This window comes from Neovison vison, chromosome 6, assembly GCF_020171115.1.
Source record: "Neovison vison isolate M4711 chromosome 6, ASM_NN_V1, whole genome shotgun sequence".
Lineage (NCBI taxonomy): Eukaryota > Metazoa > Chordata > Mammalia > Carnivora > Mustelidae > Neogale > Neogale vison.
Window position 1 is genome coordinate 197,459,439 of NC_058096.1, and position 22,859 is coordinate 197,482,297.

At 37.0% G+C, this 22,859-nt stretch overlaps 1 protein-coding gene across 2 annotated transcripts in view; it reads left to right on the plus strand.

The window, feature by feature from the left end:
* The window catches only part of CFAP20DC (CFAP20 domain containing), a 253,473-nt gene that overhangs the window by 155,075 nt on the left and 75,539 nt on the right, over nt 1-22,859 (plus strand). Inside the window, exons 8-13 of one of the 2 annotated variants that reach the window (XM_044253283.1) lie at nt 2,039-2,175; nt 2,998-3,160; nt 4,718-4,834; nt 6,031-6,150; nt 8,558-8,889; nt 19,184-19,558. In XM_044253283.1, the coding sequence (XP_044109218.1) occupies nt 2,039-2,175; nt 2,998-3,160; nt 4,718-4,834; nt 6,031-6,150; nt 8,558-8,889; nt 19,184-19,558 (1,244 nt within the window). The remainder of the gene's footprint in view (nt 1-2,038; nt 2,176-2,997; nt 3,161-4,717; nt 4,835-6,030; nt 6,151-8,557; nt 8,890-19,183; nt 19,559-22,859) is intronic. The other variant, XM_044253284.1, reaches the window with a different exon arrangement.

Consider the following 22,859-nt stretch of genomic DNA (forward strand, 5'->3'; position numbering starts at 1 on the left):
ACCACCTAGCTAACTACAGGATTTTTTTCTGGAGAAAAGGTTAGACAGAAGTGGCCAGTAGCTCATCTATATCCAGGACTGTAGGACAAGTATGGACTTACTCAGAGCCAACATCATACGATTCAAGTTGGTTCTGTCTTGCAAGGGGGAACAGCAGACTTTCTAGGTTGCAGGCAGTTTTTTGAGTTAAGAGCCATTACCCTCACCTGCAGTCACAAAGAGCCCCACAGCCTTGTCCAATCAGGAGTTCCTTGGGCAGCCTTCCATAAGGTCATTCAGAGACCCAGACTCCTTTCACCCAGGGGTTCCTCTCCAGGCCTTAAAGCCCTCCCCTGGATCTTCTGCATCTTGTCAAGAGATGCAGGAAGAGAGAGTATGGGGGATTATGTGGGAGGTTTTAGGGGCCAGGAAGTAGCTTACCCTTCTCACATTTCACTTCTCAGTTCTCATTAATAAGATATCCGTCACATGACCCATATAATTGCAGGGAAGGCTCAGAAATGTAATACAGCTGTGTGCCCAGAAGGGAAAAGCAGTGGGGTTTGTTAAAGCATACCTGCCTTATCCTGAAGGTGCTACCAGTTTGTTCTCTTTCTCCTCCCAAATTTTCAATGATACCCTATCATCTGTCAAATTTAGAATAGGCTCCTATCAGTTTAAAGTTGTTTTCATTGTGACCCAAACCCATCCTTCCAGCTAAACTGGCAATTTCATTTTTCCCCCCAAGTATACCCTACCAGTTCACTCTTTCTTTTCTCTGGGTACCCTACATCTTTTATCCCTGAAATATCATCAGTCATTCAAGGTCCATTCAAGAAGTCACTTACTTGGGCGCCTGGGTGGCTCAGTGGGTTAAGCCGCTGCCTTCGGCTCAGGTCATGATCTCAGGGTCCTGGGATTGGAGCCTGCTTCCCTCTCTCTCTCTCTCTGCCTGCCTCTCTGTCTACTTGTGATCTCTGTCTGTCAAATAAACAAATAAAATCTTAAAAAAAAAAAAAGTCACTTACTCTTTTTTTTTTTTTCCCATCGTGGTAAGTGTACTCCCCACCCCCTATTTCACCCTTCCTGCCACCTGCCTCTCATCTGGTAGCCATGAGTTTGTTCTAGAGTTAAGAGTCTGTTTCTTGGTTGTCCCTCTCTCTTTTTTTGTTTTGCCTCTTAAATTCCATGAGATGAGTAAGATCATACTTGTTTCTGACTTGTTTCATTTCATATTATACTCCCTAGCTCCATCCATGTCCTTGCTAATGGCAAGATTTCACTTTTTTTTTTATGGCTAAATATTCCATTGTATATATGTACCACTTCTTCTTCATCTGTTCATCTAGCACTGAACACTTGGGCTGCTCCCATAGTTTGGCTATTGTAAATAGTGCTGCAATAAACATAGAAGTACAGGTATGCTTTCAAATTAGTGTTTTTGTATTTTAGGGGTAAATGTCCAGTAGTGTGATTACTGGATTATAGGGTAATTCTATTTTTAATTTTTTGAGGAACAAGAGGTCACTTTTCTGAATTTCCACTGCTCTGCTTTATGTTATGATTACCTGTTTACTTTTACTATCCCCTCCTTTGAGGGCAAGTGATCTATCTTACCAATTTTGTGTCACTAAAAACTTCTAGGAAATGCTTAAGAGTGATCAACCACATGTTTGTTAATTGAGTTAAATATTTTTTTTAAATTATTTCCTTAAAGAGAAAATAAGATGTATTTTTTAGTAGCTTTTCTTTCTTTTCTTTTCTCTCTCTCTGAGGAAGAATATTTGTGGCATTTGTGTTTCTCAAATGATAGCATAAAACCATTAAGGGGAATTTGTTAAAATTATAGATTTCTATCGCACTTTCCCAAGATTCTAATTCTACAGACCTGGTAGATCTGATATTGGGCTCCAGTATCTGAAATTTTTATAGATGCCCTGTAGTGGAGAGGGAGGATTCAGATCACAGGACACCTGTATTGTACTTTCAGAAGCATTGCAACATGGTGTTTGTCATGATGTCCATTAATGGACTATTATTTCCTTTTTGAACAAAACAGATCAGTTCATTAACAAGGGAACAGGTAATGTGCGCAACAGTAAAAATCAAGATGTTTGTCATATCGCCTTTGGATCCAGAGTTCTGGGACCACCTCCACTCTCTGGAAGAAGGAATAACATGAGAATATCCACTGAGGTGAGAGCAAGGTCTGAAGAGCTTGTCTCAGCATGAGGGGCATGGGAGAAGGGTTTTTTTTTTTTTCACAGTGCACCGGAAGGGGCCGGCGGGGGGCGGGGGGGGAATATATGCCAAAAGCAGAAGCCTTGAATAAATTTGGAACAGAAATTCTGGACTTTAAAAGAACTCAAACTGTTTTATTTTTGTCATGTCAACACAGTTAACATTTCTGAGTATTCTTTTGATCAAATATGTTAACAAAACTTAAAGGCAAATATATGTGAACACATTTTGTGGTCTCTGTCAAGGAGTTGGATCAGGGTCCCTGAGTGGCTCATTTGGTTAAGCAGCTGCCTTTGGCTCAGGTCATGATCCCAGGGTGCTGGGGTCAAGTCCCACATCAAGCTCCCTGCAGGGAGCCTACTTTTCCCTCTGTCCCTGCCTCTCATGAATAAATAAAATATTTTTTAAAAATAAAAATAAAAAAGGAGTCAGATCTTCACCAGATACAACAAACAGATTCTCAAATGTTATTAATTTCCTCTAATTGTCTGACACATGATTTTCAGTTTTAACTCCTACCTACTAAAGATGGAGTATATTTTAATTTGTGTCTAGAAGACTTGTTTGTCTTCTGTTTTGTCTCACATTATATTTCTTCTTCCATTTCTTTCTAATTTTCTGATATCCTTCTCCACCAACTTTCTCACCTTCTCATTTCCTCTAGTTTCTTTTCTCACTTTTTATTTGTCCAAATATTATCAGTCTCTGTAAATTCTACAGAAAATAAGTGCAATTCCTGTATTATAAGATGTGCAGATTAATTCCTCTCCCTTACAGACAATAAGATCCATTGGGTCCAAAAATAACCGATCAGGCCAACAGTCTGTGGCCGAGGACTGTGTCAGCAGTGCAGAGATGTCAGCCTCGCTGATGCCGGAGTCTGAGGAGCAAGCAGATAAAGAAAATATTCACCAAATAAAGCAGACCATACCTGTTCGTGGTAAGACTCATGCATAAGTGCCAAGAGCTAGGGGAAAATAGAAATGTTCCTGTTGAAGATAAAATTGAAGTTTAATTCTTGATTAGATCTTAACATCCAGAGAATTATCATTTAAAAATGAACAAGATGGTGGATATTGAAATCTGTTTCGAATTCTTATACATATATTCTGTTCTGGAACCTGTCGTTCTCTCTTTCTTCTTTTAATACTTTGTTTGTTTGTTTATTGTAGACTACCTGGGGCTTGAACTCATGACCTTGAGATCAAGACCTGAGCTAAGGTCAAGAGTTGAATGCTTAACCTGACCAAGTTACTCAGGCGCCCCAACTATCATTCTCTTTATAGCCTCTTTATTCCATTATTTCAAATTGCCATAGTATCCTGCATTTTTATTTTATGATGACTGGTGAGGAAATAACATAGCATTCTATAATCAACTAGATTTGGGGAACTTTACTTGTGTTTTAAATTTTCTTAATTTTATCTTTTAGTTAATCTCTTCCACTTGTAAAGTGCTTTTTATTTTCTCCTATTGGTGCACAGAGAACCCTGTTGGTGAGGAAGAGATTTTTGTCCCATTTTGTAGATTGAGGGTTCATGGCTAACAGAGGGATAAAGTGATTTGCAATTTGTAATCACTGGAAAGAATTGAGACCAGTACCAAAGTCTTACCACTCATTGTAATTTTTCCATCCTTGCATGTCTGACTTTCATGAGAGTTGGAAAGGAAGGCATTTGGGTTCATTTTATTTGATTTAGAGATTAATGATCACAACTACAGACTGTATCTCTCATATAGCACAAAACTGAGAGAAGTACGTAAATGCCACAGATGTTCAGTCCCAACTCTATCACATCTGTTAGACTTGATCAAAACTCCTAAACCCTGTGGGCCTCAGTTTCCTCATCTGTAAAATGTGGATAAAATTGTTACTGGCCCTAGTAGTAGTAATAAACAATGATTGCTTCAAAGGATCATTGTGAGGATTCAACAAGAAAAACCAGTCAAGCACATCATATTGTGCCAAGAAGTGAAACATTACATAAATATTAGATGCTGCTATGAATGCTGTTAATTATTATGATGATTATTATGCAGTTAAATTACATTTAAGAATTCTTTTCCAGGTGTGATCACAGTTCTCCAGGATTCTTTTGGAAACTACCTTCCAAGCTGTTTATGAATTATACTTACCAACTTTCTTTTTCAAATGAAGCAATTATTTTTCTGTATTAGTGATCAGTTTCATTTTTTTGTATTTCTTAATATAGTATGTTATATGTATAATTAACCATATTACCTGTTGCTCTCTGTAAGGTTAGATTACATGCATAAAATGTCTCAGTAGTTTCAAAAGATATGATCCCAATAATGGAATAGGAATAATTACCTATTTCCCTTGAAAGAATAAGTTGTGATTTTGATACAGATTTATGTGATGCCACAATGATACCTGAACATTCTCATTACAGCTACAATTATATTTACTGAGTTATTTCAGACCATATAGTACTTTTTGTTTTTGCCTTTTGTTCTTTGATATGAAATGTACCAGCCGATCTACATGTTATGCATCCACATCCCCCTCAAGAACCATCAGCAGATAAGAATAATAACAGGAGAAGATTACGGTTAAAAAGCACCAGCAGAGAAAGGACAGAGGCACACAGCGGTACGGCACTAATTCAATACTATCTTATATCTGTATGTTATTCAGAGCAATGGAATCTCTCTCTGCAGGTTGTAAATTTCAAAGGATTACAAACCAATTCATTTAAAATATAAATGTCTTTTCTATAGGGATTATGGAAGTCAAATTTTCTGCAAAAGAATTGCTCTAGAGCCCTAATAGAGATTTGCTGGATTAAACAGACAGTACCTCAGAAGTAAAGGACTTCCCTACTTCTCCTCTCAAAGGCTGAATAAGCTTAAATTATTGTTTTTTAGAAACAGCCCAAATTTGATAGAGGAGGTTCCTGCCTGCAGACTTCACTAAAATTGAACTTAACTCATAATTTTTCATGTTTCATATATATCTCCTTTTTAAACTGGGCCCTTTTCAAATATTTCAAATATATTTCAGATATATTTATCTGAGATATATATATCTGAGATATAGGGGTGTGTGTGTGTGTGTTTAACATTTGCTGTATCTCCCTTTGGACTCCATGCTAATAGAATGTAGGCTAAAATTTCAAGTATTCACAACCAATAAAGCATTAGTTTTATAATTAAAAATTACTTTTATTATAGTTATCCCTTTGAATATTGGATTTGAGGCATTTAAGTATAGATCTGTCTGCACATTGATTAATCTATCCTGAGTCAAGCCCAGAGTATATCATGTACGCATCTATTAACATAATTTCTCAAAAATGTAGGGTTCTTAAGCTGAAATTCAGCTTGTTAGGATTCATGTTATTTTCATAAAATAATAGAAAAGTTAATTCTGTGTCCATTTTCTTAAAATGCTTAAGGAAAGTGCTTGGTTTAAAATATTGAGTCAGGTTATGTAAGAACTGTAATTTAAAGAAAACACATTCTATTTTATGTGGAACCAAAGGGAAAATATAGGACCCTTTGAAAATAATATGGGTGATAAAATTCCTTTTATTGCATATTGTAAAACTTAAATCTAAAATGCCCCCATGCAAATATCAAGGAATTCAAAGATGACCCTCTACAAAAATGCAGCTGAGTTCATCTTTGAAACAGTCTAGTGGAAAAGAAAAGAACGGCAGATAGTCTATATTAGTCTAAGGTATTCTTCAATAATCATGTAGAAAAGCACACCATGTTATTAGCATTCTTCCAAATGAATAAAAATCAAAAGAAATAACATCGTGGAAAATATTTATTCCAATAAAGGCAGTTCTTCAGGAAATAACAGGAATGAAGATAAAGCAACAGTTGCCCTCAACAGCGGGTCCCAACAAAGCACAGAGATGAACCCCAGCTCTCCAGCATTGCAGTCTCCCGATCAAACAGGTTGGCATCTTCAATCCACTTTAATTGTTAATAATTGATGAAATATCAATATGCTTAGCATTTCAAACCCAGTCATTTTGAGAAGCTGTGATACAGTCATTTGCTAAAATCTATCATTTTGTGATAAATCTCCTTTTAACCCCAGTTGCATCTCAGACTTTAACAGATGAAAGGGCATTTTTATTTCCAAGTTTCAATGCACCAGTTATCATGCAGAAGGAAAGTTGAAACTGAAGTTTTCACAGGACATTGTCACCATCCCCAAAGATAACCTATTGTTGCAAGTCTCCAGTCCTCTTTATAATGGAGATGGTTGGAGTGTAGAGCATTGAGCCCATCAACATATCTTCCCTAGCAGGTGTGTGGTACTTTTACAAAGGCGAATTGTTTTTGAGCAAGAGAAAAAGGAAAATAAATGAAAATTGTTTGTAGTTTGTCAGTCTTATTTATGCAATGTTGAAACCTTCATTAAAATGTTAGGCGCAATTAGTGTCTCTAGCATAAATCTGACTGTGTAGAAAAACTAATTAGATGTTTAGGTGATCATTCTTGCATTTATCTTGTTTGCTGCAATATTGTGATTACACAGTAATTTACATATTTTCCTAAGAAAACATACCAAATTATTCATTACAATTGATATGGAAATACTTGAGGTAAAACTACGAATTCCAAAAAAGCATGTGGGGGTGAGATAATTAGAGTTCATTTGGTGTAGAAACACTCCTTTTACCTTGATATGTTACCTTGATATGTTAATAATATGTTTGACCATAGGTCATACAAGTTGTTGAATTGCAAAATGAAGATTCCCAGTATCTTTTTCTCCAATTTTCTTTATAAATCCATGTAGGTAATGCAGCCCATTGGTTTTTATAATCTTTTTCAACATTTATTTGTTAATAAAGCATATACTGTGTTTACAAAACACCTGCTCTATGCTTAGCACCATGCAATAGGATTTGCTGTCCAAAAGAGGACAGCCCATTGAATCTGTTTATTTCACCTGCTCATGGTACACTGACTCCGGACCTTCCACATCCCCTGTGAATGTGGTCCAATGATGTAGATTCGGCCTGCTGTAGGCCACTTACCTACAGAAAATGTGAAAGCCTTGTCCCTTTCAGATTTTCCCTAAGAAATGTACATTTGCTACCCTTTTTATAAGCAAGTTCTATTATATAATGGTAGTCTTAAAAAACAAATACATTATGATGAATATGATTTTATTTGTGCCATTAATATTATTTTTATTAAAGGTCTTTTTGTTTTTTGCTTTGGTAACTGGAGGTTTTAGAGTTTCAAGTCAGCAAATCTTAGATGTCTCTTGGTTACTTTTCTTGTGAAGTTAAATAGAGCAGGATTCAAGAGTCAGAGAAAATTACCATGTCCACTTTGGTTCTCCTGAACACAGATTTTTTGTAAGATTTTCACCATTGTCATAGTGCTCAAAAAAAGTAAATTTTAAGGCAAATAGACTAAGTTGAGAAAGTGCAACCTTTTCCTGCTGTCATTCTAAAGAAGAAAATAAGTAGGCTTTTAATGACAATCATTTTAATATTTGTCTGTTACATTTGCCTGGATTGTAGTTATAAAATCTATCTCAATGTTGTATGAAAGATTAAAATATTTTTACTGTGTTGTACATCTGAAACTAACAAAATGTGTGTCAACTAAATTTCAAAAAATTTTTAAAGTTCAGAATTTTTTTTATAGTTTTGATTAAAATATATCCCAGGGGTAGTATAGAGTATTTTTAACCAAAACAAATAATGTTGTGCAAAAAGATTTATATATCAAAACATTCTCTACTATAATTAAAGATCTTTTTCACCCATCACATTAACAAATATTTCTGTGGATTTTCTATTACTGGAAAAGTCCGTTCAGTTAAGTCTATGAATTGTCCTGTTTCAGTCAGTGGAATGGAAAGGAAAACCCTGTTAACCTTTTCATGGTTTCCTCTCCTCCATGATTTGTAACCCAAACAATGCCCAGTTATTTTATTTAAAGAAACTTGTTAAATATTCCGCCCTCGTGCAGTTAAAAGAAGATATTAGTAACTCAAACCCTTTTAAACTTGGAAGATTTCCTCCCTCCGTGGAATGTCAAATTAATGAGACTGCTATGAAGAACTTGCTGCAAGACAGGTGATAATTATTTCAGACTTATAAATTTCCTGGCCAGTGTTTCAACTCAGACCGAGAAGTGCAAATGAGTTGCCCGTAGCTTTAGGCACTGATCTATGGGTTAAATGTTACAAGATGGTGGATAAATTGCATTCGTTGGCTTCTGCATTATTTGATAAATCTCAGCTGCAACCCAAGAAATTTTAACTTAACTACCTGCCTTAATAGAACACTGATGGAACACTCCTCTAATTTTTGTCATCTTTCCCCAATGTCAGATGAGTGGATATTTCCTGAAAATGATGATCGCATTTCCCATTTGGCATCCAGCAGACAGTCTCTCCTGGATGAAGACTCCTGCCACGCTTCACACATGTGGCTGGAAGCCAGCAAGGAAAGTGAACATGGCCAACTGGCAGAGGAAACCCAGGTTGTCCCGAAGGACATTTTCACCTTTTCATCAAGACCACGATCAGCGCCTCATGGAAAAACTCAGAACACGTCCCCAGAGGGGTGCCCATTTATTCTGGATCTAAAAGAGGATACCAGCCTGACAAGGAGAGACACTGAATCGGAGGAGGATTTTTACGGCCATGACAGCAGCGAAGAGGTACACTGCTTGATGAGTGAAGTCGTTTTATAGCACAGTTGTTCCATTAGCTCCGACGAGCACTAAAACTAGTTGAGACGAAAGAGGGGGAATCAGCTGCTATTTATAAAAAGGCAGCAGATTGCATGTCAGTCGACAGTTGCTGCAGGTTGTTATGGAAACTCCATATTGCTGCCTTTTTTATTAACAGTCAGCCAATTTCATTTTTTAAAATTTCATTTTTAATTGAAAACCAGTTTTGAGGTTGTTTTTGTTTTCTCATTTTATTTTTTGTTTCATAGAGTGAGAGAAATAACATGCGGTTTAGTAATATGATGGAGAGACCAGTAAAACACTGAGAACACATTGTTCTAGCTCTCTGGGGAGATTGCCACAGTGGCTAAGCACTCTGAATTGACGGTTTTCTGGCTTCCTCACTCCCCTGCCATCCCTCCACCTTAGACCTATTAGGACTCATTATTTTCCATATGGTCCCAGAATTTCAAGAGTTGTGCCAATTAAAGTTTAGATAATGAATCATGGATTAGTGCTGGGACTTGTCTTACCCTAGGTTTTCTGTTCACAATTATTTAGAATACAAATATAGTTTATAAACTAGTAAATTCACATAAAATTTTTAAAAAAAACTTGTTATGAACCAAACAGAAAGTAGTTCTGAGACATTTGTTTTAAACTTGATGTATTATGAGGACTCTTTTCCCTCATACAAAATGAATTTATTTGTGAAATTCCTTCAGCTTTGTTCTTTAATGATAGGCATCCTTATATTCTGTGGAAAATAGTTATCTTAAAAGCAGGTTATAGTCAAGTTATGGTTTTGTAAAATTATACAAACCATTTCTATGTCAAAATTAAATTATAAATCACTTATAGGTAATAAATATAAATATGGCAAATTATATACTAATATAATTATTATATAATAATAATTAGAATAACTCTTTGTATATACTTACAAAAAATTTTTTTAATAATTATAACTGATCAAGGATCCCCCTTGAACAGCAGGATGTAGATAAGGTTCATTGCTCCTACCTTCAGAGACAGTTGAGAATATGATGAAATTGTTCAGGCAGTAATTATGGTTTTTTGCAACTTTTAATGAGTTTCCATAGCAAGGTGCATGGGGAAATCCTTCTTTTTATAATATCTTTGCCTTCTGAGCATAGTGAAACTATTAGTCTTAACAAACATAAACCTACTACACATCCCTTTATGCATAAGTAGTACTTTCGATGCCAACATTTTAAATGTTGCTCTGGACATCTTCATCCCTTTCACCCTGAATGACATTAAGATATAAAAACTAAAATAGACATTTGCCTTCAGCATCTACTACTGCCTCCATCCCAGCTGTCAATTCTTCTACAGTATGAATAGGCTAATCTGATAAATTAATTCATACCATTTCATTAATGGGATAGTCCATCCCCTTCCCATATGCATTGCACCATCTTTCAGACCTAAACCAAAAGCATTCCTTTAATGGTGGAAATTTCAAGGCAGGTGGGAAATGTTAGTTCCTTCCCTGGAAAAGTTTGAGGAAAATTTTTACAAGAAACTGCCCTTTAAACATCATGACATGAGGAACTTGACAAGAAACAATAGAGCTTCATGGGAAAATAAAGAATACTATTCTGAATATTTTATTTTTTTTATTCTGAATATTTTAATTTCTTATCACTTGGTGTGCTGTCTTCTGCTACCAGCTACTCTACTTCTGACATACTTCGTCATTTATTATGCAGACAAATTCTAATTACCAACTACATGAAATTGAAAATAAATATACCATGTATTACCCAAGTTCTGAGTGGCATAGCTATCTGGTCTTCCCTGAACCAAGATCACCAAAATGACTAGTAGCAGAGGGCTAGAGTCTATACTGGGACCATCTCATGGCTAACACCTGTCCTGGCCCACCTTTAGCTGGATGGAGCCCGCTAAGAGTGGCAGCCAGAGAGAAGGGCAGAAGCCTTGCCATTTGGGGTTTATTGTTAGAGGCAAAAACAATATACAAATTATGAAACAGAAAACAGACCAACAAAAAATGTTGGGTTTTACTTAAAGAAGTTCTAGAATTTATGGTGATCAAATTAGTCTTTAGGGAGCTTTTTTAGTAAATTCCTCTCCTTAGGATTACTTCTTTCATTTATTAATTGTGTAAGTCGATGTGAAATCAGATTAGCTATTTAAACGTTTATTTACATACAGTCTTTGAAGAAAAATCAGTTTAGTTAATTTAGGCATCCTTACTCGTTTTTTTTTTCAATTTATTTATTTTCAGAAAAACATTATTCATTATTTTTCACCACACCCAGTGCTCCATGCAAGCCGTGCCCTCTATAATACCCACCACCATGTACCCCAACCTCCCACCCCCCGCCACTTCAAACCCCTCAGATTGTTTTTCAGAGTCCATAGTCTCTCTTGGTTCACCTCCCCTTCCAATTTACCCAAATTCCCTACCTCTCTCTAATGCTCCTTGTCCTCCATAGGCATCCTTACTCTTAATTGCGTTATTTTAGAATGTTATATCCTTAGAGTAGCATGATTATACTTAAGGAAAACAATGTCATGTCAAAAATAATGGTGGATGAACAAGGATAATTACATTACTTACTATGCTTGAAGTTTTAACTTGTAGTGCAAGACTTCGTTTGATGGCCAACCATTGAGTATTTTTAAAGGGAAATTAGATATATTCTATAGCCTGTAATCTATGAAAAATCAAATGTTTTCATGATAGCTAGAGGAAAAATATACATAAAATAGTAAAAGCTAATTAAAATAAGCTTTCAGTGATACATTGATTTTGAAATTTAAGTTCCTCATCGTTAATTCACATCTGAGCTCTTCATAGTGTGAGAGCCTCAAAAGTATGAGTTTCCTTTTTTTTTCACATTTGCTCTTGTCTTAGTCTTTGCTTTACTATATATTTTATTCCCTAGGCAGCCATGTATACTAATATTCCTGATAGTCAATTAATTTTGAGTTTGTACTTCTTATTTGAAAAGCACACTATGGAAATATATAGCTATAAAATCAAGACTACCAGGTAAAATGAATTATCCTAGGAAAGCTATTAAAACAAAGTGCCTTTCGCACGATTCCAGCATCTGAAAGGAAAAAAAAAAGCCTCTTTCTATTATCTCTATTTTGTATTTTATGCCGTTATTCCCAAAATGGCTTTGAGTATATGCCTGGTTTACAACTTGAAATAGTTAGCTTTATATTAATATTTTATTACTCCCCTAATTTAATTTTTCATCTAGAAATACTATCATTTTTTCCCCAAAGTTCTGGCTGTGTATCACATACTAAAGTACATATTCGCAAGGCCAGATAATTTGTCCTGTATCACAATCCAGATTGGAACATTAAACCAAAAAATTATCCATAGTTGGACATGAATTATGTGGACTGACTACTCAGAGCATTCAAATTAGCTAGGACACTTCCAGATCTTCTCTCCATCTAATAACTCCTTGGAGGGCTGCAGAAGACAAATTTACCAACAACAAAGTAAAAAGGACCCTTTTAATCCTCCTCTTCAGTTTTCCCTGCATTGTTGCTTTGAAGGCTTTTTGTTTTGTTTTGTTTTTCTGGCACTCAGCAGTTTAGCTGTTTCATAGCATTTTTTTTCCCCACATAGTTTATATTTCTGGGTTAGTCTATAAACCATTCACCCCATATACTTGACTAATGAATTTGAATTACTTTCTCACACACATGTACATGCACACAATAGAAAGACTATTTCCTCCTCTTGAGGCTGCTTATATTTCTGTGTAGCCTTTTAAAAATTTTAAATGTCAATAACTGTGTTAGAAAAAAATGGAAGGACTCTTATTTTGAATATATTGCCTTGCAGTTTTGTTTCTATCTGTAATGAATTACAACATAACATCCTCTAAACCTATCAGGCAGATTTAATATTTATTCTGGGTGAGAAATTTTTTAAGGCTGTTCACAGCTCTGTATCTTTATTACTATCTTGTGAAGCTCTGTTCACAAGGCCCCTTGGTTCTTGTGACTTGGCTCTTCGCTGTTATATGCAGGTAAAGAAGATTTTAAAACTCCTGTCTGCTTAGAATATCATTCTGCAGCTTCTGCAAGTAGATAAACATCTTGTGGATAAATATTTGGTTATGGATAGGAGTTTCCACAAGAAATCTTTAAAGTGTTATCAGCTAAAAGAGTATGAAGTCTTAAAAAAAAATATGTTTCTGTCTTAAACAATTAAGAATGTCATCAGTTTCCCCAAATAGTCATGTGATGGTGTTTGCCCACCCCATAGAGTCCTTCTAACTTAAGCTATTCATCTGTCTGTAGAGCATCACTGACTAGAAGTAAAAATATTTACAAAATAATTTGTCCAACCCCTTTAATATCAAGCCTGCTGCAGGTTAGTTACTTGTCAGAAGCAGTTACATCTTCCTTTCTCGTTTTATTTCTTTATAAACTAGTAAAGTGCATTATATGATACCACTATCAACTATCTTTGTCATCCAGAAAGAACTGTATTACTTTAATAGTTTCCTATAAAATTCAAGAGGTGGAAGTAGAAATACTTCTTGGGAATGGTCATTAGGGAGGCCCTTTAAGATACATTTGAGTGGTCAATCTTGTTATCCTTAAAGAAGAAATGATTTTTTTCATTCTGTTATGACCAGTGTCTTTAGCTACGTCTATGCAAATAATTGTGCCTTTTAGTTGACAGTGGAAGTATATACCTCTAATCATCTCTTTGGTCCCCTAGTGCCCATGTCCAGCTAAAGGATGCTGTCAGTTCATGCATTTAGTCACTAAAATATTGGACAATAGTAAAGACTCCTGCTGACTCAATCTCAGTTACAGATTCAAAACTGCCATCAAAAGTATGTTTGAATTATTACAGACATTTTTTTCCCACAGTACTTTTAAGAATGTTCTACAAGACTTCTTTTCACAGTGGACTGAATTAAAAAATCAATTGAAATATAAATAAATAGAATCATCCACTTTTACAAAGGCTAAAACAGAGCTCTACCCTGACTCGCTCAACATTAAAGTTGTGATACAAAGAGCCTGGGTCCCATCTGCTCCAAGTAGGTGGCCCTCAAGAGTCATTAAAATTATCTTTTTAAAATTACACTCAGCAAGAGCAATCCGTTTTATGCATCCAGAAATTATTGTCCAAATGCCCATCTGCATGTCATTTTAAGAAACGTAGTTCAACAGAGGAAGTGCTGGCTCCTTGGGGAAATCATTCTCATCTTCAGCGTACATATGCTGTGCTACAGTTAATCAGGCAAACTCTATTGATGTTCCCGGCACTTGGGCGTGATTGAATATTTAACAAACAAATGCCTCTGCGCCCAGAAGACAAACGGTTTAAGAGATTTGGGACTTTTAAAAAAAATATATCAAGTTAAATCAAAAGCATTTTGTGTTTGTTCTTCTGAAAAACAGATGAACAGACGATCGGAACATGAAAATGGCATGACAATTTCTTTACCACTCTGACAAATTATATTCAGTTGCTATACAGGTTTTCAGTAGTTAAATGATAAGCCAGAGGGGAAAATGCGGTTGTTTTTCAATCAGGTCTTAGTAAGCTTACTTTTAATGCATATAACAAATGCATATATTATATAAGAAAAAATTAAGCCAAGAGCATGTTGAGCCCAAAAATGTTACACATGTGGAATCAATAAACATCATCTATACATATATCATCTACTTTAGTAAGTCAAGAGTGTTGCTAAAGAAAGGAATAGAGTCTGCCAATGTACCACGCCTAGAGAGTACAATACTAGGTTTCATTCTCTATTTCTTTCCTCTCCAAAAGAGAAGCCGTTCCAACTTAAGTCAAAATATTGGTCTCGTTTATCTCTTGCCTTTTTCATTTATCCTAATTCTCCTTTTAGAATCTGGGATAAACCAGAATTGGCTCTGGGGCAGCCAAAGTAAACGAGCCTTTTATACTCTGTCCATATTCTCTAGTTACTTACCGTTTCTTACTTTAAGTAGTAGCACAGAAACATATTACCTAGAAATGCAGTACAACCAAGAGAATGCTCACCAGGGAACACAGCTAAATCTGTCCTTCTCGGCTCATCTCCAGACCAGGGTATCTTAGGAAAAATGTGAGATGAATGGCCATATACATCTCATGAATATTTCTTTGTGTATAATCATTGTTCATGCCAAGCAAAAAGAAATAATTTTCCACCTGAGTAAACTACTGGAAGGAAGAAAAGGCTGTACTCTGACCTACCCAGAGATACAAAAAATAGACTTCATATAAAATAATTTGATTTTTAAGGTGTTTACAAAATGATATAGCAAACATCTGGCTTTATAGGTATCCCTCTAACTATACATCTGAAACTTTTGAAATGATATTTGCTACTTTCTACCTTATGAAATTTTTACTTTTGTAGGTATCTATCTCTCGGCTTTATGCCTTTGCCTTCAAGATTTTGTGCCTCTCGAGGCCAGTGCCCATGTTCTTCTTACTTGTGTTTCTTCTGTAATGCCTAGAAAATGCCTTACACCTAGCAGGAGCTTAGTAAATATTTACTGAACTCATTTTTATTGCAAAAGCTCCCAATTTCTGCCTATGTCATATACAAAATAGAATCCCAGAGGGATCCAAAGATTCTGGCCCAAAGATGCATAATTATACTGTTTCTGCATAACCAACCTATTTTTAGGGCCTATCTGTTTTAAATACATAGCACACGTTTATTTTTTATATGCAAATTGATGGAAATGGATGAGCAGAGGGTCTTTTTTGGCCGCAGAAAACCCACTGCCCAATGTATATAACCAGTACAGAAAATTAAACGAGAGTTTTTTGAAAGCTGGAGAAAAGATAGCACTATCAAGCAGCCAGACTGAATTAACAAGAAATCCATCCTACTTCCACCAGTACCTTCTTAGAACTAGGGTTTGGGGAATATTTGCTATATTCTTGGTTTACTTTCTCTAAGACAAGGCTACACTTTTATCCTCGTTTCATCTCTGTACAACAAAAATTGCAAAAGCCACCACCCCATTCCTTAGTAATTTAGGACAGTAGGCATCTTTCAGGTCCCTGGCATTCTTTCTGGTTTTCTGCCTGAGGACAGGGTTATTCAACCATGTGAACAGCTTAAGGGCTCTCAGAGTGGTGGTGAAGGATTAGCTTATTCAGTAAATGATGTACAGCAGAGAGAGTTGTCCAGTACCTGCAGTTGCAGCCAATGTAGTACTGTTGCAAGGGCGGAAATATCCCAACCTTCTTTTTTTTCACATGGAGCATAAAGTAAGTGCCCGTGGATTGACATCCAATCACCATCTTTTCTTGACTCTATCTGGGGCTCTGGAAAATATATTTCCCCATCATCTATAAAGAAATATATGTATGAGAAGATCAAGCCAGCATAGACAAAGCAAGTTGAGGCCCAGGATGAATACCAAGAAGAAGATCTTTAGACACTCTGCAGTTCTCATCCTTTATTACAGATAGGCAAGCTGTTTCTTGGGAGATATTCTAAGACCCGAGTGTTCTAAGACCTTTCTTGAGATTACAGTTACTTTCTGCAGGAAGTACTTTCCACTACTTTCGAACACTTTCCACAAGGAAGGAAAATCATTTTATAACAGGATTAGTGATTGCAGACTCCCTTTAAGAGATTTCCAGAGTCGGCACCCCTGGGTGGCTCAGTGGGTTAAAGCCTCTGCCTTCAGCTCAGGTCATGATCCCAGGGTCCTGGGATCGAGCCCCACATTGGGCTCTCTGCTTAGCAGGGAGCCTGCTTCCTCCTCTCTCTCTGCCTGCCTCTCTACCTACTTGTGATCTCTGTCTGTCAAATAAATAAATAAAATCTTTAAAAAAAAAAAAAAAAAGAGAGAGAGAGAGAGATTTCCAGAGTCCCTAAGTAGAACATATCTTGCCTTCTACTACAGAACTCTCATATCAGCCCAGCCACTCCATCACCACTACCACTGCTTCAGCCCAGCCACACTGGCACCTCTAATCATGACCGTTGGACAGTCTTCTAATTGGCCTCCCTCTCAGTAATCTCCACAGATGCTGCAGACACCATACAAACTCACACCCATGCCTTCTATCATGGGCCATTGCTGATTCTCCTGCGTCACATCACCCAAGGACCCCTCAAAGGCCCTGCATGGCAGAGATTTAGTTCTGAACTACCATTGTATGCCCATCATCTACAGTGCCTATGGCAATAGCCCTAGATATGATGAGGAAGAAATGAAGAGAGGCAGAACTATAACAGACACACAGATAGATCCCTTCTCATTAAAAGGCATGATAAATTCCTCTTCTGGGGATGCCTGGGTGGCTCAGTCAGTTAAGTGTCTGCCTTTGGCTTGGGTCAGGATCTCAGGGTTTTAGGATCAAGCCCTGAATTGCATGGGGCTCCCTGTTCATCAAGGAGTCTGTTTCTCCCTCTCTTTCTGCCCATTTCCCCTGCTTGTGCTCTCTCTCAAGTGCTCTCTCTCTCAAATAAATAAAATCTTAAAGAAAAACATCCTCTTCTGGCCTGTGTATAACCTAGAACAGGCTTTCTCACCTTTATACATCACTTCTACTGAAAGGGAAATCTCACCTCAGATAGTAATCTGTATGTTTAGCATGATGATGACCAAACACTGAGCAAGAAACTCACAGTTCAATCAGCCTCTCAAATATTTTGTTTAAAAATTCCAAATCTGAGGGGGGAATGCCTGGGTGATTCAGTTCATTAGGCATCCAGTTCTTGATTTCAGCTCAGGTCATGACCTTGAGGTCTTGAAATCAAGCCCCCTGTCAGGCTGCATGCTGAGCGTGGAGTCTGCTCAAGATTCTCTCTTTCCCTCTCCTTCTGCCCTGCCCCCACTCCTGCATGCAGTCTTTCTCGATCGCTCTAAAAAAAAATGAAAAATAAAAAACCAAATTTGGGGAGTAACTAGATGTTTGGTTCTGTGTGGCTACAAATTGAAGGGTAAGCAATAGCTTACTGAAATTGAATGTAAGAGATACATTCTTAGATAGCAAATAATGTCTTTAAAATATAATCTGCTTTTGGGGGATACCTGGGTGACTCAGTTGGTTAAACATCTGATTTGATTTTGGCTCAGGTCATGATCTTAGAGTCATGAGATCTAGCGCTGCATCAGGCTCTACACTCAGTGGGAGTCTGCTTGTCCCTCTCTCTCCGCCTCTGTTACCTCCCCTGGCTTGCATATGTGTTCACTCTTTCTCTCTGTCTCTCAAATAAATAAATACATAAAATCTTTAAATGTATATAGAGATAGATATATACTCTGCTTTTATTGATTTTTGTTTCTGTCCTAAGTATATCATTTTAATATCCACTTATTTTTTACATATTTAGTAAATAAGACAAATTGGAAAAAAATCTACCTTGGCAGGTATAAGCAATGATCAGGTTAGTTTGTTCTTCCAGGTTCTTATTTTATAGCAGAAAAATCCAACTGAAAAAACACTGTAGTTCTCATTTCCATTATTTACTTTCACAGCCATTGATTTTATGTTTGTAGCTTCTCCTTTCTCAGATTTAAAAATTAAAATTTTTGCTTTCCTAGGGATAATCTCAGAACTATGTATTTATAAAACTCGTGTAGCTTTACAAATAATTCTGTTTCATCATGCTCATGTCTTACGGGAAAAAAAATACTTTCTATAATTGAAATTTTCATGTAAGAAAAGTATTTCACAGAACATGTCTATTATCTATTGCTCTTGAACAATAAGACTTCCATACAATAATTTAAAACAAATACACTTTGATAGCCCAGCTTATTTTTAGAGTAGCATTTCTATGCTTAAATAAGCTAAATACTGTAAGTTCTAGCTGTTCCTCTTCTCGTAGAGTCAGCTCATTAGGAAGTCAAAGTGTGCTATGCTTATGTAACTTCCGGTGGATCCTCTTCTTTCACATGCTTTTTTGAAATGACTGTATTTTTAGTGAATGGCAGTCTTGTAACCCAGAGGTCAAAAAAATATATATATGCCTTACCAAGACCAGATAGATACCACATAGCAGGGCATCTCACCAAACGGTTTAAACCTATTGCACTGCTGTTTTTAGTTACTCATCTTTTTATTGCAAAATAAAATAGGTATATATATATATTAAGTATAGGTATATTATATATATATCATATATAGGTATATTATATATATACTTTGGCTTTTATTCAGAGAATAAATGAACTTTTTAAGAACTGTCCTCAGTAGCTTCTTCACCACCGATTTTGGCTCAATGTGGTTTCACTTTGTTCCCCCATGTAGGGTAACGACAGTATCCAGGGTTCCCTGAGCCCAACAACTAGTCCTTCAGGGTTAACTCAGCTAACATTAGAGAACACGTTGGGGAAGGCTGCAAGGTTGACAGATAATGGACCTCTAAAAAGTGCCTACACAGAAGCAGGAGCATCAGAAAGCCAGAATTCCTTGGCAAAGCAGATAGATAGAAAAGACTTTCGAACAAGTGTGGTACCTACACCATGCCTTTCTCCCCCTGGAAGAAGTGAAGCCTCTCAGAAAACTCCAGATCCTGTTATCAAAGCAAAGGACCGAACAGCCCATCAAGTACCAGCTTCAGTAAACAAAACCTCCCTAAAGGAGATCTCAGGGGGAAAGCTGAGGCCGATTCCTGAAGTATCTGTAAGTGGCTTCGCTCTGGTTTGCATAGGCGGGCAGCACGTCCTGCTGTGTTCTGTTCTGTCCCACTTCGCACAGGTTTTCAGCAGGACCTATTTTTCATCATTTGGGTGATCATTGTAATGTATTTGCCTTCCTATTCCAATGTGTTTTAGCTCAGTAGCAACAGCTGTTAAAGAGTATATTGCCCATCCCAATGATAATAGAATGCCTCGTGTTTTTAATGAGAAAGATAATTATCATTATAGTAATTTTTTTATTTCCCAGTTACTTCTCATAATTTCAGTTATCACTGCCTGCAAATTATAAATGAAGATCTTATTTTTGAGCCAAAGGCTTGCCAGTGAAATTGACAGATTTTCAATAACAATCTACATTAGGAGCCATAAAAACATCATTATTCTCTTCACTTTCTGGTCTCTTTGCAGCAGTTTCCCAAATAATAAATGGCATGAGTGAAGGTTAATAGTAAAGTAGTGTCACTGAATAAATCCCTAGGCTGGTTTGGTGGCTATATTCATGTCCATTGGGTTGATTTTCCTCCTTCCTGTGTTAGTACCTCTCTTCCTTCAGTCCCTCCATGCTGCACTTAGAAACCAGAGAACAGATGAAGCTATGCAGAACAAATGAACTTATATTCCATTTTTTTTAAACACAGTAAAGGTTTTCTTTATTTTTCATGTCCTAAGTATTCTGTATGTGTTACATTGTAAAGCTTTGGTTCAATTACGTTCTAAGCAATTGAGGGAGGATCATTCCCTCACACAAGTCACAGACATATATGCCATCATTAACAGAACAGAAATAGCTAATACTTCTTAAACACCTGCCATGTGTCAGTCACTCTGCCAAGCCTTTTTTCCACTGAAGCATTTCATTTAATCCTCACAGTGACCCTGAGAGGTAGACACCTTCATGCTCATTTTTTAGATGAGGAAACTGAAGTTCAGCTCGGTTATGCGGGGTGTTCAAGGACAACAGCAAGTTAGTTGGAGAGTTAGAACTTGAAACTAGATTGTCTGAGACCAGAACTGCTGCCTGGGTCCACTACACTGGGCTGCATAAACATGTACCAACTCTCACGTAAATGGTAGCCCCTCCTAAAGAAAGACCCAGATAAAACTGGAATGTGTATTCATTTTTTTTTTCTCAAGTTTGCATGCATGTCTGTATGTGTGCCCACCAAAATGTAGCGAATCACCTAACTCAATGAAAATGGAATTTGTTTTATGGTGATTTTAGGATGAAAGTAGTCATAGTAATATCTTTGCCTGTTTTGCATTTATTTTAAATTACTTAAATTGTTTTGCATTTATTTTAAATTATTTCTAAAACAGATATTCTACCTAACTGTAATTTTTTTCCCCTTTGGTGTACTCATAAGTGGAATGCAGCTAATAAACTAACCTTAAGGATTTGTTCTAGGATGCTGCTTCCCTTGACTGCAGCCAAAACTGGGCTGCCAAAAACGGAACCAAAGCAAGTGTCTTAAGAAGCCTTCCGCTCCATTCTCCCCTAATTTTTTTGCCACCACCCTTATATTAGGTAAAATCTCTCTTTCCATCTTTCTGTAGAAATAAAACCAGGGCACAAAAAATCAACTTGTAAACTTGAGGCACAAATGGACTTTGAGTACCTGGCCACTCGACCAAGTACACTGCCTGAACCATAGTGCTCTCTGATGATACCTGGGGGAAATGAAAGGCTGGAGAGAGAGCAGGGGATTTTCCCTTACGCATACTCTTCATCTGAGAGCCGGTTCGCTGAGACTCTTTGCGTTGCTCCAAGAGCCCCTCCTCCCAGCTGCTCGCTGCCCTTTACAAAGCACTCACCTGACTCCTGTGCCTTTGCGCAGTTGCCGTGGGTGCAGCGTCGGTAATTTTTACTAGTCCATTTTACCGCTAAGGAGACTGACAGCAATCCCTTCAAAAGGATGGAAGAGGGAAGGAACTTTACACGTGTGGACGGGATAGAGGCACAAAAGCATTGCTTACCATTTGCTCAGAGAGGTTTGACCTCAGTGTCAAAATACAGACTAATAAAATGTGGTCTCAGGGAACCCACATGGTCGCTACAGTCTGTGGCTCACATTCGTGAATGTGATAACCCCAATTTAATAGGATGTAAAATTATGGAAGGCATCGGCACTCTGCCCCATTTCAGGGTGAATTTACCGTGGGAATGGAGTGTTCTTCCAGAGACACCATTTAAAAAGAAATCATGGTCATAGTGAAAGGGTGCTAATACTTGACATTCTCTCCATATAATAACTGTAGCTAAGAATCTGAAACAAGTTTCCTCAAGAGAGCCATGTGCTTGCTAACTCCACAAAGGAATTTTTCCCCCCAGATTCCAGAAACCCATGGTGGTGGCTGTTAATAATATACTAAATTTTGGGGAGCCTGCGTTGCTCAGTGAGTTAAAGCCTCTGCCTTCAGCTCAGGTCATGATCCCAGGGTCCTGGGATTGAGCCCCATATCCAGCTCTCTGCCTACTTGTGACCTCTGTCTGTCAAATAAGTAAATAAATAAAATCTTTTTTAAAAAATAATAATATACTAAAATTTAATTCACACAATATAGAATACAGCTTTTTTTAGGGCACTCATAGAGCTGTGCAACCATCACTACTTATCTTAGATCATTTTTATCACCCCAAAAGAAATTCCATCCCTATTAATGGTCATTCCCCATTCATTGCTTCCCCCAAACTCCCAAGAAGCCACTAATCTGCTTTCTGCCTCTATGTATTTGCTCATCCTGGACAGTTCATGTAAATGAAGTCAGACAGTATGTGGCCTTTTGTGTCTGACTTCTTTCATTTAGCATAATGTTTTCAAGTTCCATCCATGTTGTAGCATTTCATTTCTTTTTATGCCTGAATAGTAATCCATTATATGGATATGCCATATTTGTTTATTCATCTCTCAGTCGATAGCTGGTTGTTTCCACTTTTTGGCTATTATGAAAGATGGGGCTATGAACATTCATATGCACATTTTTGCGTGGACATATGTTTTCATTCCGCTTGGGTATATACCTAGGGATGGAATTTCTGGGTCATATGGAACTTTATATTTAACTTTTGAGGAACTGCCAAACTGTTTTCCATAGCAGCTGCACCATATTACATTCCCGCAAGCAAGACAAGTTGACGGGATTTTTCTCCATCTTAGTCAACACTTGTTATTGTCTGCCTTTTTCATTTAAGCCATCCTGGTGTGTGTGAAGTGGTATCTCATTGCACTTTCAGTTTGCATTCCCCTGATGACTCAAGATGCTGAGCATCTTTTTGTACACTTATT